This window comes from Hemiscyllium ocellatum, chromosome 16 (assembly GCF_020745735.1).
Source record: "Hemiscyllium ocellatum isolate sHemOce1 chromosome 16, sHemOce1.pat.X.cur, whole genome shotgun sequence".
NCBI lineage: Eukaryota > Metazoa > Chordata > Chondrichthyes > Orectolobiformes > Hemiscylliidae > Hemiscyllium > Hemiscyllium ocellatum.
Window position 1 is genome coordinate 78,234,885 of NC_083416.1, and position 21,271 is coordinate 78,256,155.

Consider the following 21,271-nt stretch of genomic DNA (forward strand, 5'->3'; position numbering starts at 1 on the left):
AGCCATGATTTCCAGGTCACCTTGAGGTAACGTTCAGATCCACAAAGTGACTGGACTGGCTTTCACAATGTCTGATTGAATTCTCAGTGGCTGAACTGGACTTTGACAGGTGAGTGTCTCATCCACTTGGCTCCCAGCTGAGGGCCCACACACTCAGGCAGACGCCGTTGCAGAGATAGGGAACTATGGAGACATAGAGGGAACAGGGCTGAAGGGATTGGGGGTTCATCTTCATTGTGTGTTTATGGGATGTGGGTGTCACTGGCAAGACCTCACGCCCAACCTCAAGGGTATTGTCCATTCCATTAAACTTCAGGCTGGCAAAGAAATATGCAAGGGAGTGGGATGGGATCATGAGGGATTTTAAATTCACTGATTTATGTGGCCATTACTAGTATTCATCACCCCTTTCTCATTACCCTGAGTCATCCCAACTACAGAGTGGAAGCAGGCCATTCAGCCCATTGAGTCCACACTGACCCTCCAAAGAGTATCCCAGCCCCCATGTCCTATCCCTGAAACTCTGCATTTCCCATGGCTAACTCACCTAGTCTACATATCCCTGAACGCTGTGGGCAACTTAGCACAGCCAATCTCTCCTGACCTGCACATCTTTGGAGCACCCAGAGTAAACCCATGCAGACCTGGGGAGAATGTGCAAACTCCACGCACACAGAGTTGCCTGAGGCTGGAATTGAATGTGGGTCCCTGGCGCTGTGAGGCAGCAGTGTTAACCACTGAGCCACCATGTCACCCAAATTAGATTACTTACAGTGTGGAAACAGGCCCTTCGGGTGTGAAACAAGTCCACACCGACCCGCCGAAGCGCAACCCACCCATACCCCTACATTTACCCCTTACCTAACACTACGGGCAATTTAGCATGGCCAATTCACCTGACCTGCACATCTTTGGACTGTGGGAGGAAACCGGAGCACCCGGAGGAAACCCACGCTGACACGGGGAGAACGTGCAAACTCCACACAGTCAGTCACCTGAGTCGGGAATTGAACCCGGGTCTCTGGCGCTGTGAGGCAGCAGTGCTAACCACTGTGCCACGCCCACGGTGTTTTGATGCAAATGGAATGATTTACTGAGCTCCTAGAGAGCAGTGAAAAATCAATTTTCTCATTGTGGGACCTGACTCACATATCAACCAGACCTGGTAAAACAGGAAATAGGAGCAGGATGAGGCTATTCAGCCCTTTGTTCCAACATTCAACAAAATCAAGGTTCATTTCCTGTTTTAACTCCACTTTCTCACTTGATCCTAAACCCCAAAAATTGCTTAGGTCCGAAAATCTATCGAGCTGTGCTTGTTACACTCAACTGCTGAGCAAACAAAGGGGTTAGGGGTGGGTTCGGAAATCATAAATAAATTCCTTGAGTGGGGAGATTTCTTTTCATCGCAGTCCCAAAATGGCCGACCTCCTTGTCCTAATCACATGACCCTCCTGATGCCAATGTCATTGATTCACCCTGGAACGATCAGGATGGTCACGTGATTAGAGAATGAGGAAATCAGCCTCTCATCCTCTAATCCATGAGAATTTTATCTGCTTCAATGACACCAGACTTTGCTTACCCACGCTCCACACAAAATGGGCTGGTTTCATCTCCAAAAGGGCCAAACCAGTTGGCCTTTATTTTATTACAACAATCTAAAGCCTTACTTTTATCACGGTGTCATGGCTACTTCTAAAAGGATGTGCAAATGAGGCAAGGGTGAGGTGATTTTTGGAAAGACTTTTTTTACTCAGCCAGTAGTTCGGGCGTGGAATGGACTGACTGGAAATGTGGTGAGGGCAGGTTCAATTGAGGCATTGGAGAGGGGCACTGGATGGTTATTTGGATAGAAATGGCTTGCAGGGAGGAGGTGAGAGATTGGAACTGGGGAATAGAACTGGCACAGGAAAGATGGGCCAAATGGCTCCTACTGCGCCATCGCAATTCTGTGATTCCAGTTCTATATTTCCAGATACTTTCCCCTAATGGAATTCAAACTTCCAAAAGGGGGGATTTGAATAGTGAGACATCTGGATGGAAAAGGTTCCACCCTGGATTCAGGAAGGGAAGGTTGTGTTTGAAAAACTTACTAGAGTTCTTTGAGGATGTAACAAGCACAGTGGATGGAGGGGAACAGGTGGATGTTGTATACTTGGTTTTCCAGAAGGCGTTCAATAAGATGCCACATAAAAGACTCATCCATAAAATAAGAATGTGTGGAGTTGCGGGGAATGTACTAGCATGGAGAGAGGATCGGTTAACCAATAGAAAGCAGAGAGTTAAAATAAATAGGTGTTTCTCTGATTGGAGATTAGTGGTGAGTGGGGTGCCACAGGGGTCAGTGTTGGGCCCACAACTGTTCATGATATACATCAATGATTTAGAAGAGGAGACTGAGTGTAACATATCCGAGTTTGCTGATGACACTAAATTGAGTGGAAAGGCAAACTGTGCAGAGGATGTGGAGAGTCCACCTAATCAGGGAGGCAAACGGAATATTGGCTTTCATTGCTAGAGGGATTGAATTTAAGTGAAGGGAGGTTCTGCTGAAATTGGATAAGGTGTTGGTGAGGCCACACCTGGAGTATTGTGCACAATCCTGGTCTCTTTACTTGAGGAAGGATACACTGGCTTTGTAGGGGGTGCAGAGGAGGTTCACCAGGTTGATCCTGAGGTGAGGGGGTTACCCTATGGGGAGAGGTTGAGCCGAGGAGAAAGTGAGGTCTGCAGATGCTGGAGATCAGAGCTGAAAATGTGTTGCTGGAAAGGCGCAGCAGGTCAGGCAGCATCCAAGGAGCAGGAAATTCGACGTTTCGGGCATAAGCCCTTCATCAGGAAGAGAGGTTGAGCCGCCTGGGACTGTACTCACTAGAATTTAGAAGGATGAGAGGGGATCTTACAGAAACATATAGAATTATGAAAGGGATAGATAAGATAGAGACAGGCAAGTTGTTTCTGCTGGTGGGTGAAACTAGGACTAGGGGCAGTAGATTTAGGACAGAGATGAGGAGGAACTGCTTTTCCCAGAGAGTAGTGAATCCATGGAATTCTCTGCCCAAGGAGGCAGCTTCATTAAATACATTCAGGACACAGTTGTATGGGTTTTTGTATGGTCGGGGAATTAAAAGTTATGGGGATCATGCAGGAGGAGCTGAAACGATGCATAGATCAGCCATGATCTTAATGAATGGCAGAGTCTCGACGGCCGAATGGCCTACCTCTGCTTCTATTACAATGAAACTATGACCGTGTGATCTCAGGATGATTAGTCTAGCAACTTTGCCCGTGTTATTGGGCGTGTTGGTGGGCGGCACGGCGGCACAGTGGTTAGCACTGCTGTCTCACAGCGCCTGAGACCCGCGTTCAATTCCCGACTCAGGCGACTCTCTGTGTGGAGTTCGCACGTTCTCCCCGTGTCTGCGTGGGTTTCCTCTGGGTGCTCCGGTTTCCTCCCAGGTGGGTCAGGTGAATTGGCCATGCTAAATTGCCCGTAGTGTTAGGTAAGGGGTAAATGTAGGGGTATGGGTGGGTTGCGCTTCGGCGGGTCGGTGTGGACTTGTTGGGCCGAAGGGCCTGTTTCCACACTGTAAGTAATCTAACCTAATCTATTGCACTCGTCGAGGTCAGAAGTCACATGACACCAGGTTACAGTCCAACAGCAACGCTCCGAAAGCTTGTGATTTCAAATTAACCTGTCGGACTATAAGCTGGTGTCATGTGATTTCCGATTTTCTCACTCTCCCTCCCTCTCACACACATATGCATTAACCTTAATTGAGGGAGGGGTACCATTAGGATAGATAGGAATGTTTAGGCTGTCGGGTAAGTTCACATTTTGACTTTAAGCCCACCAGCTTTGGGAGCAGATAGAGACTGAAGCTTTGAAATTATATTCTTGAGGACAAATGTAGAGGCTGAGCAATTGGCTGGAGCATGGAGCCTGGCCTGTAATGAGCAGTTCAGCATCAGTGTGTTTGCCTCAAAGAGTTACCCAGAGTCTGGTAAGGGATATATTACACATAAGGAACAAACACAAATGTACAACATCCCACAAGAATACTTTCTCAATGTAACATGGTGTGGAGATGCTGATGTTGGACTGAGGGAGGACAAAGTTAGAAGTCACACTTTACCAGGGTATAGTCCAACAGCAGTGCTCTGAAAGCTTGTGATTTCAAATAAACCTTTCAGACTATAACCTGGTATCATGTGACTTCTGATCCTGCCCACCTCAGTCCGACACTGGCAGCTCCACATCACCTACTTGTCGAACCAGAGCAGACTCTGGGGTGGGGGGTGGGGTTGTGGGGGTTCTGCCTCAAATTGCCTGATCCTGTTCCAGAATGTTCTCTGAATCACCACTGACCGAATCCCTTCATGGCTTTGCGGAGTGCCTTGGCGTCCACTTCTGGTTTGAAATCAGGAGCGGGTCTCACCGTCCCTTTGAGCTGTTTGGGAAGGAAAGGGAGACCGCGTTAATGAGTGAGAGCGGAGTGGGGAATGGGGTGGGGGAGGTGGGGAAGGCGAGGAGGAGGGAGGAAACAGCAACGGTCTCGCCAAAGGAAAACAGACCTTCCATCCCTCCACTCCCAACTCCCAGTCCAGTGGATCTCATGGGAAGATGTCACTTTTTGACACAGAGGGTGGTTGGGATTCGGAATACGCCGTCTGAGAAGACTGTCAAACAGAGAAAAGGGAGAACGAAACACACAGGGAGCGCTGGAGAAACTCAGCAGGTCTGGCAGCATCCAGGCAGAGAGAAACAAAGTTAATGTTTCCGACTAAAGGACCTCTCTTTGGAGAAGATCAGAACTTCTCTCCACTGATGCTGTCAGAGCCAGTGAGTTTCTCCAGCACTTTGTGTTTCTATTTTTTTTTAAGATTTACAACATTTGTACTTGTTACCTTTAAAAACATTTGCTAAGCTGTTTCCTCTTTTTTTGTTGTTGCCCTCAGTGGCGCAGGCCGTTTCAGGGCCACTTCATGTCGTCATCCTTCAGCAACAACCTAATAGCGTTAGTGTAAAAAGTGAGGTCTGCAGATGCTGGAGATCAGAGCTGAAAATGTGTTGCTGGTTAAAGCACAGCAGGTCAGGCAGCATCCAAGGAACAGGAAATTCGACGTTTCGGGCAAAAGCCCTTCAACAGGATTCCTTATGAAGGGCTTTTGCCCGAAATCTCGAATTTCCTGTTCCTTGGATGCTGCCTGACCTGCTGCGCTTTAACCAGCAACACATTTTCAGCTCTAATAGCGTTAGTGGGCTATTCGGCTGCAGTGGGCATCACGATCAGACTCCTCCTAATCCATTTCATTGGTTAACAGCTGGAGATCGCCCCGGCAGCTCCACTAACCCGCTCCACGTTGCTTGGTGGCCTGTGGGGAGACTGAGCCGGAGGGGGGGCTGTGGGGAGACTGAGCCGGAGGGGGGGCTGTGGGGAGACTGAGCCGGAGGGGGGGCTGACTCCAGCTGAAGTTCCTCATGGAAGCAAGGACTTAAACCAGTTACTCAGCACAACCACGATGGGCACCAGGACCCCACGGCAAACACAGTCAGGCACAACAGGGAACCATGATCTTGTACAGAACCCAGTAAAATACATTTGGGCACTAGGACCTTGTAGAGATCCCAAGTGACACACAACAGGGCACTAGGACCCTGTTGAGATTTTCCAATAACGCAGGAACTAGGAGCCTGTACCAATTCCCAGTATAAAAACACTGGGCACTAGGACCCTGTAGAGATCTCTCCCAAAATCAAAACACTGGGCACTAGGACCCTGTAGAGATTTTCCAATAATGCAGGAACTAGGAGCCTGTACCAATTCCCAGTATCAAAACACTGGGCACTAGGACCCTGTAGAGATCTCTCCCAAAAGCAAAACACTGGGCACTAGGGCCCTGTAGAGATCTCTCCCAATAACAAAGCACAGGGCACTAGGACCCTGTCGAGATTCCCCAGTAACAAACAGAGAACATTGGTGTACAAGGGAATGATTCTTAAAGGGTTAATGTTGGGACTGCAGTAAACTCCACCCAATCTGATCATAGCAGAGGGACTTGGGTGGGAAAACGCAGAACAGTTTTGGATTTTAACATAATACAAAAACCTGCGGATGCTGGGAATCCGAAACAAACACCGGGAGAGAGCTGGAGAAACTCAGCAGGTCTGTCAGCATCTGTGGGGAGAGAACAGTCTGGTGATCCTGAGTTCTGAGCAAGGGTCACTGGACCAGAAACATTTCTCCACATACACAGTCCTGCTGAGGATCAGCTCTGGGGGGTCGTCCAGTAGAGACCCATAGCTTCTCCCTCATCGACCTGCTCAGGCACTCCTCAGGAGCAGGTGGGGCCGGGATCCAGGGCTCCTGGCTCAGAGATAGTGGCTCTACCACTGCAGCACAACAGCTGCAAACAGGAGAGCTTTATCCCAAGTCCCCTCATATTCTGAGTAACAATATCTCTAATTTATTAATGTAACCGTTTTGTGAATACTGATACCAAATAAACTTCATCACTCATCACTAAGATTCAGTTGTTTCAGCAGATGTCTTTAACCACAAACTGATACTGAAACTCGTACAGACAGCTGGGTCCCTGTATCTAACCAGTAACACAGAAAATTTCTACCTCACAGGAGAGACGAGAGTGTTCTGAAGTGAATAGCAGGTTATTGCAAATTCATTAATCAGAGATGGGGTAAAACAGCAGAAAAGTCCTGGGTTAGAGGCGGAGTGTGTGTTAGGAATCATTAGGTGCTGGTGAAAAGTTACTCCCAGTATATTGATACTTACATTTCAATCTCTGGGGGAAACCAGCAGAGCACAGCAGGGTTAGTGGGACAGCAGGAGGCAAGAGCAGTTCACTTAAAGAGATAGTACTACAGTGTCCACTGGTGGTTTTACAGATTTCAGGTGCATAAATAGTGGGCCGAATGGCCTCCCATTAATTATTACAATTTTACCACTTCATCAATATAAAATCATAGAATCCCTACAGTGTGGAAACAGGCCAATTGGCCCTAGAGGTCCACATTGACCCACCGAAGAGTAACCCACCCAGACCCATTCCCCTATCCTATTACTCTACATTTACCCCTGACTAATGCACCTAGCCCACACATCCCTGAACACTATGGGCAATTTAGCACGGCCAATTCACCCTAACCTGCACACCTTGTGGATTGTGGGAGGATACCCACACAGACACGGGGAGACTGTGCAAACTCCACACAGACAGTGGCCCGAGGTTGGAATCGAATCTGGTGCTGCGAGGCAGCACTGAGCTATTGAGAAAAGTTTTGCACGGGCAGCACTCACTGTCCTCACGACCTTTGATCAGTAACTTGCATCAACACAGAAAGAGCCTACACTAACCCTTGAGAATGGGAAGGCCATATGTAAACAATTGGCTGTGACAATGTCGTTGTGAGCTGTGCCCAGTAGGTGGTGCCTTTGCAGTGAATCTCTGAGTTCCTCCCTGCACCATCTTGTCAGAGATACGTACTACTGACTGTGGGCAACCGAGAGTGTGTACTTTCCAACAGGTAAAACCAAAACCAGGTCTTCATTAATCGATGTAAATTGATACCCAAATCAGAATTTAAATTCAAATTCTTTAGTAAAAGACTGCTTTAAAATAATTTTTACAGATTGGGGCAAGGCTGGATTTCTGACATAACAGGCTCATGATTATTTTTGTATTGACTCACACGATGTGGGCATCACCAACATGTCCAGCATTAGTTGTCCATCCCTAATTGCAGTAATGCTGTGGGTCTGGAGTCACACACAGACCAGGTAAAAGGACAGCAGTTGCCTCCCCTGAAGGACATTAGAGATGGATTCCCCCCCCCCAACAATTGGCAATGATTTCAAGGTCATCGTTAGATCTTAATTTAAGATTCTTTATCAAATTCAAATCTCACCATCTGCCTCGGTGAGAATTTGAACCCAGATCCTCAGGACATGAGCTGGACCTCTGGATTAATAGTGGAACAATAATACCATTGCACCATCTCCTCTCCCTTAGTCAATCTTTACATTACTCTATGTAGACACCCAACAGCCCTCAAAGACATCAAACTAGGAATCCTATCGAGAATGTGCTTGAGCTGGTACACCTGTCAGTCTGATACATGGTGTTCAGCATTCATCAGGGAACTGTGTTAGTAATTTACTGACTGATGGGCATCCTCGGGCTGAGAGGGGTGCTACAGGAATGCAAGATCTTTGTTTCCAGCTCAATTTGCTACACCTCCCAATACTGAACCTGATGGGCATCAGGAACCATTAACCGTTCTGAGTCTGCTCTCAAACTGAAGCTCCCTGAAAATCTTTCGGAGCCCTCGACCAGTGGGCACTGTCTCTTTAAGATCCGCGGTGCGGGTTTCATACAGACAAACCAAACGCAAGCTTGCAACCAGCAGGAGGTGTGGGCAGTGGAAGCAGGTGGAGCTGAGGGAGCTGGGCTGGCCAGTGAGAGGTGGAGAGAGATGGGAGAGGGACTGAAGCTAATCGTCTAAACCAAACCTCGATCCGTCTGGCGGCACTGACTTCCCAAATCTGATAGGCGACCTGTGCGGCCTCGGGGAAGAATTCACCTGCAGCACTGCAACATCAAGCAAACAGTACGTTGTGATAAGGCCCAGGAAGGGAACAGGGCTCTGAAGATAAACGAGGGAACACTAGGAGGGGGGCGTGTGTAGGGACTGATCCCAAAGTGAGTTTCCAACATCGTCTCCAAGGATTCCAGCTTTGTGACGTCACCCTGTCCCTGCTCACTAACTCCTCGTCCCAGTCCCTGCTGACTCCAGACCGGACTGTTTCAATACTCCTCTGGGCAGTCAACTTCAAACTCTAACCCCACCCCATCACCCATGGCCTGCCTGGATTGTAACATGTACCAAGTCACATTTGCCCATTGCCCATACTCCCCGGTGCACCAACTCATCAATATTCAAACCTCCATCCTCATCTTCCGTGGTCTCACCTCTCACCAGTGGTTCACCAGTGATTTCAATCAAACCAAGTCATCCCAACACCACTTCGTCCCAACCCAATCCATTCCCAACCCAAATCCACTCCCAACCCAATCCACTCCCAACCCCAATCCACTCCCAACCCCAATCCACTCCCAACCCAATCCATTCCCAACCCAATCCACTCCCAACCCCAATCCACTCCCAACCCCAATCCATTCCTAACCCAATCTAATCCATTCCCAAGCCCAATCCACTCCCAACCCCAATCCACTCCCAACCCCAATCCATTCCCAACCTAATCTAATCCATTCCCAAGCCCAATCCACTCCCAAGCCCAATCCATTCCCAACCCAATCCATTCCCAACCCCAATCCACTCCCAATCCAATCTAATCCATTCCCAACCCCAATCCATTCCCAATCCAATCCACTCCCAACCCAATCCATTCCCAACCCTAATCCATTCCCAAGCCAATCCACTCCCAACCCAATCCATTCCCAACCCCAATCCATTCCCAATCCAATCCACTCCCAACCCCATCTAATCCATTCCCAACCCCAATCCACTCCCAATCCAATCCACTCCCAACCCAATCCATTCCCAACCCCAATCCATTCCCAACCCCAATCCATTCCCAACCCCAATCCAATCTAATCCATTCCCAACCCCAATCCACTCCCAATCCAATCCACTCCCAACCCCAATCCATTCCCAACCCAATCCATTCCCAACCCGAATCCAATCTAATCCATTCCCAACCCCAATCCACTCCCAACCCAATCCATTCCCAACCCAATCCATTCCTAACCCCAATCCACTCCCAATCCAATGTAATCCACTCCCATCCCCAATTCACTCCCAAACCCAATCCAACCCTGGTCCAATCCCAACTCCAATCAACTCCCAACTCCAATCCACTCCCAACCCCAATCCAACCCCACTCCACTCCTAGCCCACTCCCAACCCCAATTCACTCCCAAACCCAGTCCAACTCCAACCCAACCCAAGCCATTCCAACCCCAACCCAATCGAGCCTCAACTCAGTGTGACCACCCACTTCTGACAGAATGTAAAATAATTCAGGGGGATACTACAGGAGGTGAAGAAACCCAGGTGAACCATTCAGTCTGAAAATGAAAGCTCATTATTAGTTTCATTATTATTATATTCTTGTGACGGTAGCAGTGTAGGACAAGGAGGAGGCCATTCAGCCCCTCAAGCCGAATTGAGCATTTAATGAGGTCACGGCTGAACTGTATATTAACACTAACCTGTTTTGGTTGTGAAACGGTTAATAACATTCCCAAGTGAAAATGTGTTGATCTCACTTTTGAAACGTTCTGTTGACCCTCATCCCTGGGAGATAGTTGGGAGATAGTCTGAAGAGCCTCCCAGTGATCCAGCTCGATCTGATTTGAACAGGCTGATGCCTTGCTCTGGATTTGGTGTACCAGGAGGAAACAGGTTCTGTCTGTCACCTCCCAACCCCCTTGAGCTGCCCTACTTTATATCAGTTACACTTCCCAGGGTTTGATTAACTGTTTACCTAGTCCTACTATCTCTGGCATCAAATGGATTGTCAACGGCCTCAGTTTTAAGGAGATGCTAATAGACTGTGAACCACTCTGCACTGACCTCTGAACCCCACACAGGAGGAAGGGGAACACTTACTCATCATCTCCTCCACACAACCGCAGCAGAGCTCGTTTGTATTCTCCAGAGGTGTCACTCTGAAAGAAAGGACACAGCAGTCATCCAGGTGATATGTCAATGTAGCACACACCATGGCCATGCTCCATCTTCCTGCCCCCAGTGGGGGTTGCTGGGAGTCCTGGCAGTAATGAGGGTAACTGCTGCGCTCCATGCTCTCCCTCCTCCTCAGTCTCCACCCGCCCTCCCTCCCACAATGAGATGGTACATCTGCCTGCCTCCCATACCCCTCTGAGCCACGGCCTGCCGGTTCCAGACCACCTGTCATGTGCCCTCATTCTTGGCCAATCAGGGAGCTGCCCAGTTATGGCGAGGTGGGTGCGGTTGCCTCACTTGGTCACCCCGGGATAGGTGCCTATTCTGTGTCTGCCCATCATCGGTGAGTATCTGAACCGAGGGGGTCATGTGCCTTATTTACTCAAAGGCCAGGCTGCAATGGAATGTGGTAGGGCCTGGGGTTTGAGGTAGGTCCTGTCCTCGCATCCCACAATACAGACAGCCACATGTATCCACATCAGCCCCTAAACCTAGCCCCCCCACAACTCACAAACACCCTCCCCACTCACACACACCCCCACCCCTCCCTCCCCACACCCCTCCCTCCCCACTCACACATACCCCTCCCCACTCACACTCCTCCCTCTCCTCACACACCCCTCCCTCCTCACACACATCCCTCCCTCCTCACACACACCCCTCCCTCCTCACACACACCCCTCCCTCCTCACACACACCCTTCCCCCTCACACCCCTCCCTCCCCACTCACACCCCTCCCTCCCCACTCACACACACCCCTCCCCACTCACACACACCCCTCCCCACTCACACACACCCCTCCCCACTCACACACACCCCCTCCCCACTCTCACACCCAGAGACACGCATGGGCACAAACACACAAGTCCCCAGAAACACATTCACAGACAAACACATACGTGTGGACACGCACACACACCCAGGCACATGGGGATAGCTCACTAACAGGGGCAGGGGCTCTGGCTGGCCTCCCCGCCCCGGAGCGGTGCAGTGCCACTAGGAGAATCCACTTGGAATGATTGATGGTCCCAGATTGGTCAGAGACCACCTGCCCACCTCAAGCTGTAGCTGCCCCATGGACACAGGCACTCACCCTTATCATATTGTGCAGCGATTTCTCGTACTTCATTCGGAACTCCTCCCTGATGTCCAACATGTCGATCTCACTGCGAGAAATCATGATTCGGATCAGAGTGTTGTCCCTTGTCCCCATCCCCTGTGGGGGAGAGGGAAGAAAGAGAGAGAGAGACAGGGATGAAGGGAGGGGGAAGAGGGAATCGAAGAGAGAGAGGGAGAGAGACAGACAGTGGACGGCAGGGAGAGGGGAGAGAAGGAGAGAGACAAAATGACACTTCAGTGATTATTCACTCTGTAAACAGTTTGATGCATGAGTCTTGAATTGCCATGTATCTTCTCCAACTGGACAAGGACTGGTTAGCAAGGTTAGATCTCATGGAGTACAGGGAGAACTAGCCATTTGGATACAGAACTGACTCAAAGATAGAAGACAGAGGGTGGTGGTGGAGTGTTGTTTTTCAGACTGGGGGCCTGTGACCAGTGGAGTGCCACAAGGATTGGTGCTGGGTCCACTATTTTTTGTCATTTATATAAATGATTTAGATACGAGCATAAGAGATACGTTAGTAAGTTTGCAGATGACACCAGAATTGGAGGTGTAGTGGACAGCGAAGAGGGTTACCGCAGATTACAACAGGATCTGGGCCAGATGGGCCAAGGGGTTGAGGAGTGGAATATTGCGTGCAATTCTGGTCTCCTTCCTATCGGAAAAATGTGAAACTTGAAAGGGTTCAGAAAATATTTACAAGGATGTTGCCAGGGTTGGAGGATCTGAGCTACAGGGAGAGGCTGAACAGGCTGGGGCTGTTTTCCCTGGAGCGTCGGAGGCTGAGGGGTGACCTTATAGAGGTTTACAAAATTATGAGGGGCTTGAATAGGATAAATAGACAAAGTATTTTCCCTGGGGTTGGTGAGTCCAGAACTAGAGGGCACAGATTTAGGGTGACAGGGGAAAGATTTAAAAGGGGCAACCTTTTCACACAGAGGGTGGTGCCAGAGAAAGTGGTGGAGGCAGGTACATTTACAGCACTTAAAAGGCATCTGGATGGCTATATGAATAGGAAGGGTTTAGAGGGACATGGGTCAAGTGCTGCCAAATGGGACTAGAATAGGTTGGGATATCAGGTCAGCATGGACGGGTTGGGCTGAAGGGTCCGTTTCCAAGCTGAACATCTCTATGACGCTATGACAAGGCAAATTCAATTTGGATCTTGTTCAATCTCACATTTGTCAGTTTCAGCACCTGAGTATGATGTTTGTGGATTTAAGCCACTGTTCAGAGACTTGTCCAGATAACTCCAAGTGCAGTAGTGAAGCAATGCCGCACTGTCGGAGGGTCAGTGCTGAGGGAGTGCCGCACTGTCGGAGGGTCAGTGCTGACGGAGTGCCGCACTGTCGAAGGGTCAGTGCTGAGGGAGAGCCGCACTGTCGGAGGGTCAGTGCTGAGGGAGAGCCGCACTGTCGGAGGGTCAATGCTGAGGGAGAGCCGCACTGTTGGACGGTTAGTGCTGAGGGAGCGCCGCACTGTTGGACGGTTAGTGCTGAGGGAGTGCCGCACTGTTGGAGGGTCAGTGCTGAGGGAGCGCCACACTGTTGGACGGTCAGTGCTGAGGGAGCGCTGCACTGTTGGACGGTTAGTACTGAGGGAGCGCCGCACTGTTGGAGGGGCAGTGCTGAGGGAGTGCCACACTGTTGGACGGTCAGTGCTGAGGGAGTGCCACACTGTTGGAGGATCAGTGCTGAGGGCGTGTCGCATTGCCGGAGGGTCAGTGCTGAGGGAGTGCCACACTGTCGGAGGGTCAGTGCTGAGGGAGTGCTGCACTGTCGGAGGGTCAGTGCTGAGGGAGTGCTGCACTATTGGAGGGTCAGTGCGGAGGGAGCACCACACTGTCGGAGGGTCAGTGCTGAGGGAGCGCCGCACGTTTGGAGGGTCAGTGCTGAGGGAGTGCTGCACTGTCGGAAGGTCAGTGCTGAGGGAGTGCCTCACTGTTAGATGGTTAGTACTGAGGGAGCGCCACGCTGTTGGACGGTCAGTGCTGAGGGAGTGCTGCACTGTCAGAGGGTCAGTGCTGAGGGAGTGCTGCACTGTCGGAAGGTCAGTGCTGAGGGAGTGCTGCACTGTTGGAGGGTCAGTGCTGAGGGAGTGCCTCACTGTTAGAGGGTCAGTGCTGAGGGAGTGCTGCACTGTCGGACGGTCAGTGCTGAGGGAGTGCTGCACTGTCACAGGGTCAGTGCTGAGGGAGTGCCGACTGTCAGAGGGTCAGTACTGAGGGAGTGCTGCACTGTCAGAGGATCAGTACTGAGGGAGTGTTGCACTGTCAGAGGGTCAGTACTGAGGGAGAGAAGTTGTGGGAGCCTGTCTACAAACTGATTGCATTGTGCCTGAATTTTAGTGTTTGCTTTAAAACTCTTTGGAGAATTCTTACGGTCCTGGAAGACACGATATAAACAGGAATGATTCCTCATACAGAAGACTGAGTTTGTTACTTGATTAATGATCGAGAGGATTGGTCTAATGCACCAGCAACATGAGTTCAAATTAAATAACTCTGAAATTAAAAAGACAGTCTGTGACTTTGAAACTGTAAAAACCTGTATGATTCACTACCCTTCCTCAAGAGAGCAATGTCTACTGTCCTTAACCAGGGAGGCTGAGATGTGAACCCAGAGAACATTATTATTCAAGATGAACTGAAACGAAGTGGACTGGAAGGGTTTAGGAAGACAGGTCACCATCACCTCCTGCTCCCAGGCAATTAGAGACGGACAATAGTCACTGTCAGCCACGGACCTTGGAAAACTGATTTGGGAAGTTGCTGAGGTCTTTCATTACACTGGGACATTTGCAACATAACTAAAGGATCTGCACTTTAGAAGCACATTCTGAAGGATGGGATTATTCTGGGAAATGCTGAGGAATTTTCAACAATGCAGAGGGGTGTGGGGGTTAACGTCAAAGATCAGCGAGGGTTTTATTGGCTGGTGCAGCACGGTTCAAGGGGCTGAATGGCCTTCTCCTACTCCTGTTGCTTATGTTCATTGTGGTGGACCTTTGCTGCTTTACCTTCATCGCCTTGTATAGTCTGGAAGCGAAATATTCCTGGGTATTTCTGGCACATCGGACTGCGGAATTCAAAAAGCAAAAAGGCACAAAGTTACTCGAGAATTCCACCCAATGGGGAAGGCTCATTAAACTGTATTTCAGATGAACTGGGGGCTGTGATGGAATAACATGACGATAATCCCAGTGATTAACCAGGTCGACAGGATAAGGAGGTTAGGGTTTCACAGTGCAGAGTGTTTTACAAGGGCTAGTGCTGCAATTATTGAGTAAATCCCAACTCCCCCAATCTCACTTGTACAACTAGACTGGGACGCTCAGCTGTTACAGCGATAATTCTGCCCGGGTGTAAGTCACTGGTTTTCTCCTTGAGCAGCAGATCCTTCAATGTGGCCAAGACAGGGTCGTTAACCAGAAACCCTGGTGTAGCCCAGACACCACCTTGTGAAAGGAGTTAAATATTGTGCTAAGAATCTGCAAGATAGGAGCAAGAGGAGGCCATTCGGCCCTTCGAGCCTACTTTGCCATTCAATAGGATCATGGCCGAACTCAGTCCCCTGTTCTCCTTTTCTCCCCGTTCCCTTTGATCGCTTTAGCTTTAAGAACAGTATCTAACTCCTCCTTGAAAACATTCAACGTTTTGGCCTTAACCAGAGAATTCCACAGGCTCCCCTTTCTCGAGGTGAAGACATTTCTCCTCAGCTCAGTCATAAAAGGCCTACCCTGTATCCTTAGACTGTAACCTCCCTCCCCCCACCCTGGGTTCTGGGCTCATCAACCATCAGGCGCATCCTCCATCCGTCCTGTCTAATCCTGTTAGAATTTTACAGATTTCTACAAGATCACCCCTCACTCTTTGGACCTCTCAAATTCCACCTTTAATATCGATCTCTCTCTTTGTGCACCCTCTCCGTAGTCATAACATTGTATTCCTCGCTCTGCTTTATTACCTTGATGCACTTTGTATGGTATGATCTATTCTTGCTGCATACAAACCTTTTCATTGTGCATGTGACAGTAATAAATTAAATCAGAAATTCTCCTAAACGGAACATAGTCCTAACTACATCAGTCCGGCCATCCCAGGAATCAGTCTTCATTGCACTCCCTCCATCATCAGAGTACCCTTCCTCAGACAAGGAGACTAAACTGCACACAGTTCTCCCAGCCTGGTCTCACCAAGTCCCCTGTACAGTTGCAGCAAAACACCCCTGCTCCTGTCCTCGAACTGCCTGCCTGCAGGATCACTGAATTGCTGATTGAGAATTGAGCTGCATCTTCGCACTCACTATCTCTGGACATACAGATTAGGAGTCAGCACAGGACATTCAGCCCTCAATCCTGCTTCATCATTCCCACTTTCATCAAGAATCTAACTCCATCTTAAAAATATTCAATGCCTCATGCTCCCCTACCAAGTGGAATTCCACAGACTAACGACCCACTGACAGAAGACTCATTCTCATCATCTCCATTTGAGGTGGGAGACTCCTTATTTTTAAACTGTCTCATACAGCCATAGAGTCATAGAGATACACAGCATGGAAACAAACCCTTCGGTCCAACTCAATTGTACCAGCCTCCACCACATCCTCTGGCAGCTCATTCCATACGCACACCACCCTCTGTGTGAAAGAGTTGCCCCATTAGGTCCCTTTTAAATCTTTCCCCTCTCATCTTAAACCTATGCCCTCTAGTTCTGGACTCCCCTACCCTGGGGAAAAGATCTTGACTAGTCACCCTATCCATGCCCCTCTTGATTTTATAAACTTCTATAAGGTCTTCCCTCAACCTCCAATGCTCCAGGGAAAACAGCCCCAGCCTATTCAGCCTCTCCCTGTAGCTCAAACCCTTCAACCCTGGCAACATCCTTGCAAATTTTTTCTGCACCTCTCAAGTTTAACAATATCCCTACTCGAACAGAGACACCAGAATTGAACACAGTATTATAAAAGTTGTCTAACCAATGTCCTGCATAACATCACCTCCCAACTCCTGGCACTGTCCAAAGAAAGTAAATGTGCCAAACATCTTCTTTACCACCCTTTCTACCTGTCACTCCACCCTCGTTGTAAGGATCTTGTATGTTTCAAGAAGGTGTGCTCTCACCAAATGTCTTGTACAACGATTGGAAAACCCTTGGATTCCACTCCGTTGTATGAAATCCCAACATTCCACTTAACCTCGGAATCACTTGCTATACCTACAGACTAACATTATGTAATCCATGGACCTGTACACCCAGATCCCTCTGTTCTACAGAATTCTGAAATCTCCATCCTTTACAATAATATTGTTCTTCCTGACAACGTTGACAAGTTCACATTTTCCCAGCATATTCTCCACTTTCTCCATCTTTTGTCCCTTCACACAACCTTTCCAGGTGCCTTTCCAGGTTTCTTATTCTCTGTCCTCATTACAACTCACTCTCCCACCCAGTTTTGCCTCCCTGACAAATCCAGCACCAAACATTCGGATCCTTTCCTCCAAGCCAATGATAAGTGAGGCCTTAGAGCTAATGCCTGTGGCACTCTGTTCATTGTATCTTGCCAACCAACTGAAGCCATTAAAGGCAGTAATTGGTGACACTGAAACTTTGTGATAATTGTGTGGTACAAGCTCACAAGGAAACGTATACATGTCCAAGTCTCGTATGGTGTTGAGTCATGTGTGCAGGACAGGTACAGGCTTTCTGAGGTGGCCTGATGGCTCAGTGGTTAGCATTACTGCCTCACAGTGCCAGGGACCTGGGTTTGATTCCCACCTCGGGCGACTGTCTGTGTGGAGTTTGCACATACTCCCCGTGTCTGCGTGGGGTTCCTCCGGGTACTCCAGTTTCCTCCCACAATCCAAAGATGAGCAGGTTAAGTGGATTGGCCATGCTAAATTGCCCACAGTGTTAGGTGCATTAGTCAGGGACAAATGTAGGGTAGGGGAATGGGGCCGGGTGGGTTACTCTTCGGAGTGTAGGTTTGGACTTGTTGGGCCGAATGAGAATCAAATGGGGTCAGCCAGGGTTTTTGGTGGGGAGGTTGGGGGACAATGGATCGGTGTAGGTGGAGGGTTAGCAGGCTAGTGGTCTTTCTGTCAAGGATAAATCTCTCATGCCAACCAACAAAGGCGTTAGCTAGATCATGGCAATGCCATTCATTTGGGCATAGACGGTGCACTGAAACAGTTTTATGTAGGAAGAAAAAGGGAATTTGTAATGAAAAGGACCAGATCTTCTTATTTTCGCGCTGTTTAAAGTTATGGACTGAAATGAGAAAGAACCCTTTGTGGAGCATGCTAACAGGCTTTATAAAACTTGGCTCAGCCACACTTAGAGCACTGTGTTCGGGTCTGATCACAGGAAGGATGTGGAGGCTGTAGAGAGAGTGCAGGAGAGGTTTACCGGGATGCTGCCTGGGTTACAGGGTATGAGCTGTACGGAGAGGCTGGAAAAACTCAGGTCGTTTTCTCTGGAGCGGCAGAGGCTGAGGAGAAATTTCACAGAAGTCTATAAAATAATGTGATGCATAGATGGGATTCCCAGAGTTGGAATGTCTCGAACTAGTGGCCATGCATTTGAGGCGAGAGGAGGAAAGTTTAAAGGAGATGTGAGGGACGGGTGTTTTTTACACAGAGAGTGGTAGGAGTGTGGAACATGCTGCCAGGGGATGGTGGTGGAAGCAGATATGATGGGGAGGTTAAGAGACTGTTAGATAAGCACATGGATATGCAAGGAATGGAGGGACATGGACCAAGGGCAGGTAGAAGGGATTAGTTTAATTTGGTATCATGTTTGGCACAACATCATAGCTGAAGGGCCTATTCCTGTGCTGTACAGTTCTATGTTCTTTTAAAACCAAGTTAAAAAGCACACAACACCAGGTTATAGTCTAACAGGTTTATTTGGAAGCACTAACTTTCGGTGGTTGTCTGATGAAGGAGCGGCGCTCCGAAAGTGGGTGCCTCCAATTAAACCTGTTGGACTATAACCTGGTGTTGTGTGATTTTTAACTTTGTCCACCCCAGTCCAACACCGGCACTTTCAAATTATGACGTTTAAAACCAGTGTTTTGTAAGGATTGCTGAATGTTTTGAAAAGCAAGTAAGTTGACCCCCATGGCAGGCATCATTGGGAGAGCTGCTTGTTCAAGCAGTAACGGAAGTTTAGTTTGCAGACGAACTGGAGCTAAGGGGATCTTGTACAAATGGAGCTCTAGTTGGCAACAAAAATTGGTTTGAGCGCAAGTGGCCAGTTATTGATGATAGAAGTCCTCAACTATGTGATCAGTGGCTGAGTGATTCAGGACAGACCAACACCAGCTCTCTCCCTGCGCTTTGCGATAAAGGCCACTTGAAGCCTGTAGAAAACCAGTTTAACTTTCCCTCAGCTGCTGCTGTAAATATTTTCCAATCGACCTGTTCAGAGATGTTATTACGCACCTCTGGAGCAGGTGGCACTTGCACCCAGGTGTCCTGGATTAGAGGTAGAGACACTACCACTGCACCTGAACAGTCTCTCGGCAGAATCAACCTGCCTGGTCTAACTATTAAGATTGACAGTTAACTGCTCTTGCAACATCTCTGTGGCAGTGATGGCCTGACCAATCAGCAGCTTCTTCTCATCTTGTATAAAACAGTGTCTTTTTTCTTGCCTTCTTGTTCTGACGAGTGCAGGACAAAAAGCTTCCAAATCTAGTCTCCGTTTAACAATGTTTATATTCCGTGCTACCACACTATTATTTATTTCTGCAATGTTATTTGTTTGTTTCAGAGTGAAGTCAGACATGAAATGTCAATGCATTGGCCATTTCTTTATTTTGTATTATTAATTACCAGACTCTCTCTGGAGAACCAATGTTCACTGTAGTTTCCTTTTTCCATTTTAAAGACCTGTAGAATTTCTTGTTGTCATCTTTTATATTTCTAGCTATCTCTCATACTCCTTTGTCCATCTTTTTTAAAAAAAATAATTCTTTAATGATTTTTATATTCTGTTCAATATAAGTTCGGCTCATGCCCGAAACATCGATTCTCCTGCTCCTTGGATGCTGCCTGACCTGCTGCGCTTTTCCAGCAACACACTTTCAGCTCTGATCTCTAGCATCTGCAGTCCTCACTTTCTCCTCCAATATAAATTCTCCTTGAGTTTTATTTGTCCTGCACCAAATGTTGGAAATATCTCCTCAAATGTCTGCCAAGGCATCTTCACTGACCCACCCCTTCACCTAATTTCCTATTTCACTTAACCAACCCCAGCTTGATAACATTTGCATACAGGTTGCATGCCCTCAATTAGCTGGGAAACCAGGCTTTTTAACCTCCAGCACTCAGGAAGCACATTAACTCTTACCCACGGCAAGCATCAGCTTCTCAAAGTCCCCCGAGAGTTCACCCCTCAAACTCTCTTCAATTTCCTTCCCAGCAATCTTCTGATACTCATCGAAAACTGAGGAACACAGCAAGTAGTGAGGTCAGTGACAGTGATTAAATTCACACACACATTCTCTCTCACAAATACGCACACACACATTCGCTCTCACGGGCACACACACACATACTGCCTCAGACACACATAAACATTCTCTCTCACAGACACCCTTACACACTCATTCTCTCTCACAAATACGCACACACACATTCGCTCTCACAAATACGCACACACACATTCTCTCTCGTGGGCACACACACTCATACTCTCTCAGACACACAAACATTCTCTCTCTCAGGCATAAAAACATGTTCTCTCTCACAGACACACACAAACATTCTCTCTCTCAGACACACACACATTCTCTCTCTCAGACACACACACACTCTCTCTCTCAGACACACACACATTCTCTCTCTCTCACACAGACACAAACACACATTCTCACAGATACACACATACACACACTCTCATTCTCTCTCATAGAGAGGCATTTAACATACAGGTGCACATATACAAACATACATGCACACACACTCACACAGTATACGTGATTTGGAGGTGCACAGCACTCGAAAAGCTGCTGCCTCCAAATAAATCTGTTGGACTGTAACCTGGTGTTGTGTGATTTTTAACACAGTATAGACACACATTCTCTCTCACATTGACAGGAACACACATATACACAGTCGCAGACAGGCACACAATACTTTGTCTCACACACACACACTTCTGTGTTCTCACAATGTCACCGCATGCTCAGACACACATGTAAACACTTGCGCCCACTTGGACACAGGGGGTGACAGTGTGAAAGTCAGTGGGGTCAGCTGTCCACCAGGGGACACTGACTGCTCTGTTTGAGGTAGTCTTGTCTGTAGTAGCTAGGGGCCAGCATCAATGGAAAGCTGTAAGATAAATGGCTCTAACATGAAGGAACGGATTCAGCCAATGGGCTGAGAAATATGATCAAGTTTGGGG

At 48.4% G+C, this 21,271-nt stretch overlaps 1 protein-coding gene across 1 annotated transcript in view; it reads right to left on the reverse strand.

Annotated features, from left to right (window-relative positions):
* The window catches only part of anxa6 (annexin A6), a 105,266-nt gene that overhangs the window by 36,483 nt on the left and 47,512 nt on the right, over positions 1-21,271 (reverse strand). Inside the window, exons 10-15 of the mRNA XM_060837428.1 lie at positions 20,213-20,308; positions 14,875-14,933; positions 11,827-11,949; positions 10,658-10,716; positions 8,535-8,613; positions 4,373-4,454 (exon numbers count right to left, since the gene is read on the reverse strand). Coding sequence (XP_060693411.1) covers positions 4,373-4,454; positions 8,535-8,613; positions 10,658-10,716; positions 11,827-11,949; positions 14,875-14,933; positions 20,213-20,308 — 498 coding nt within the window. The remainder of the gene's footprint in view (positions 1-4,372; positions 4,455-8,534; positions 8,614-10,657; positions 10,717-11,826; positions 11,950-14,874; positions 14,934-20,212; positions 20,309-21,271) is intronic.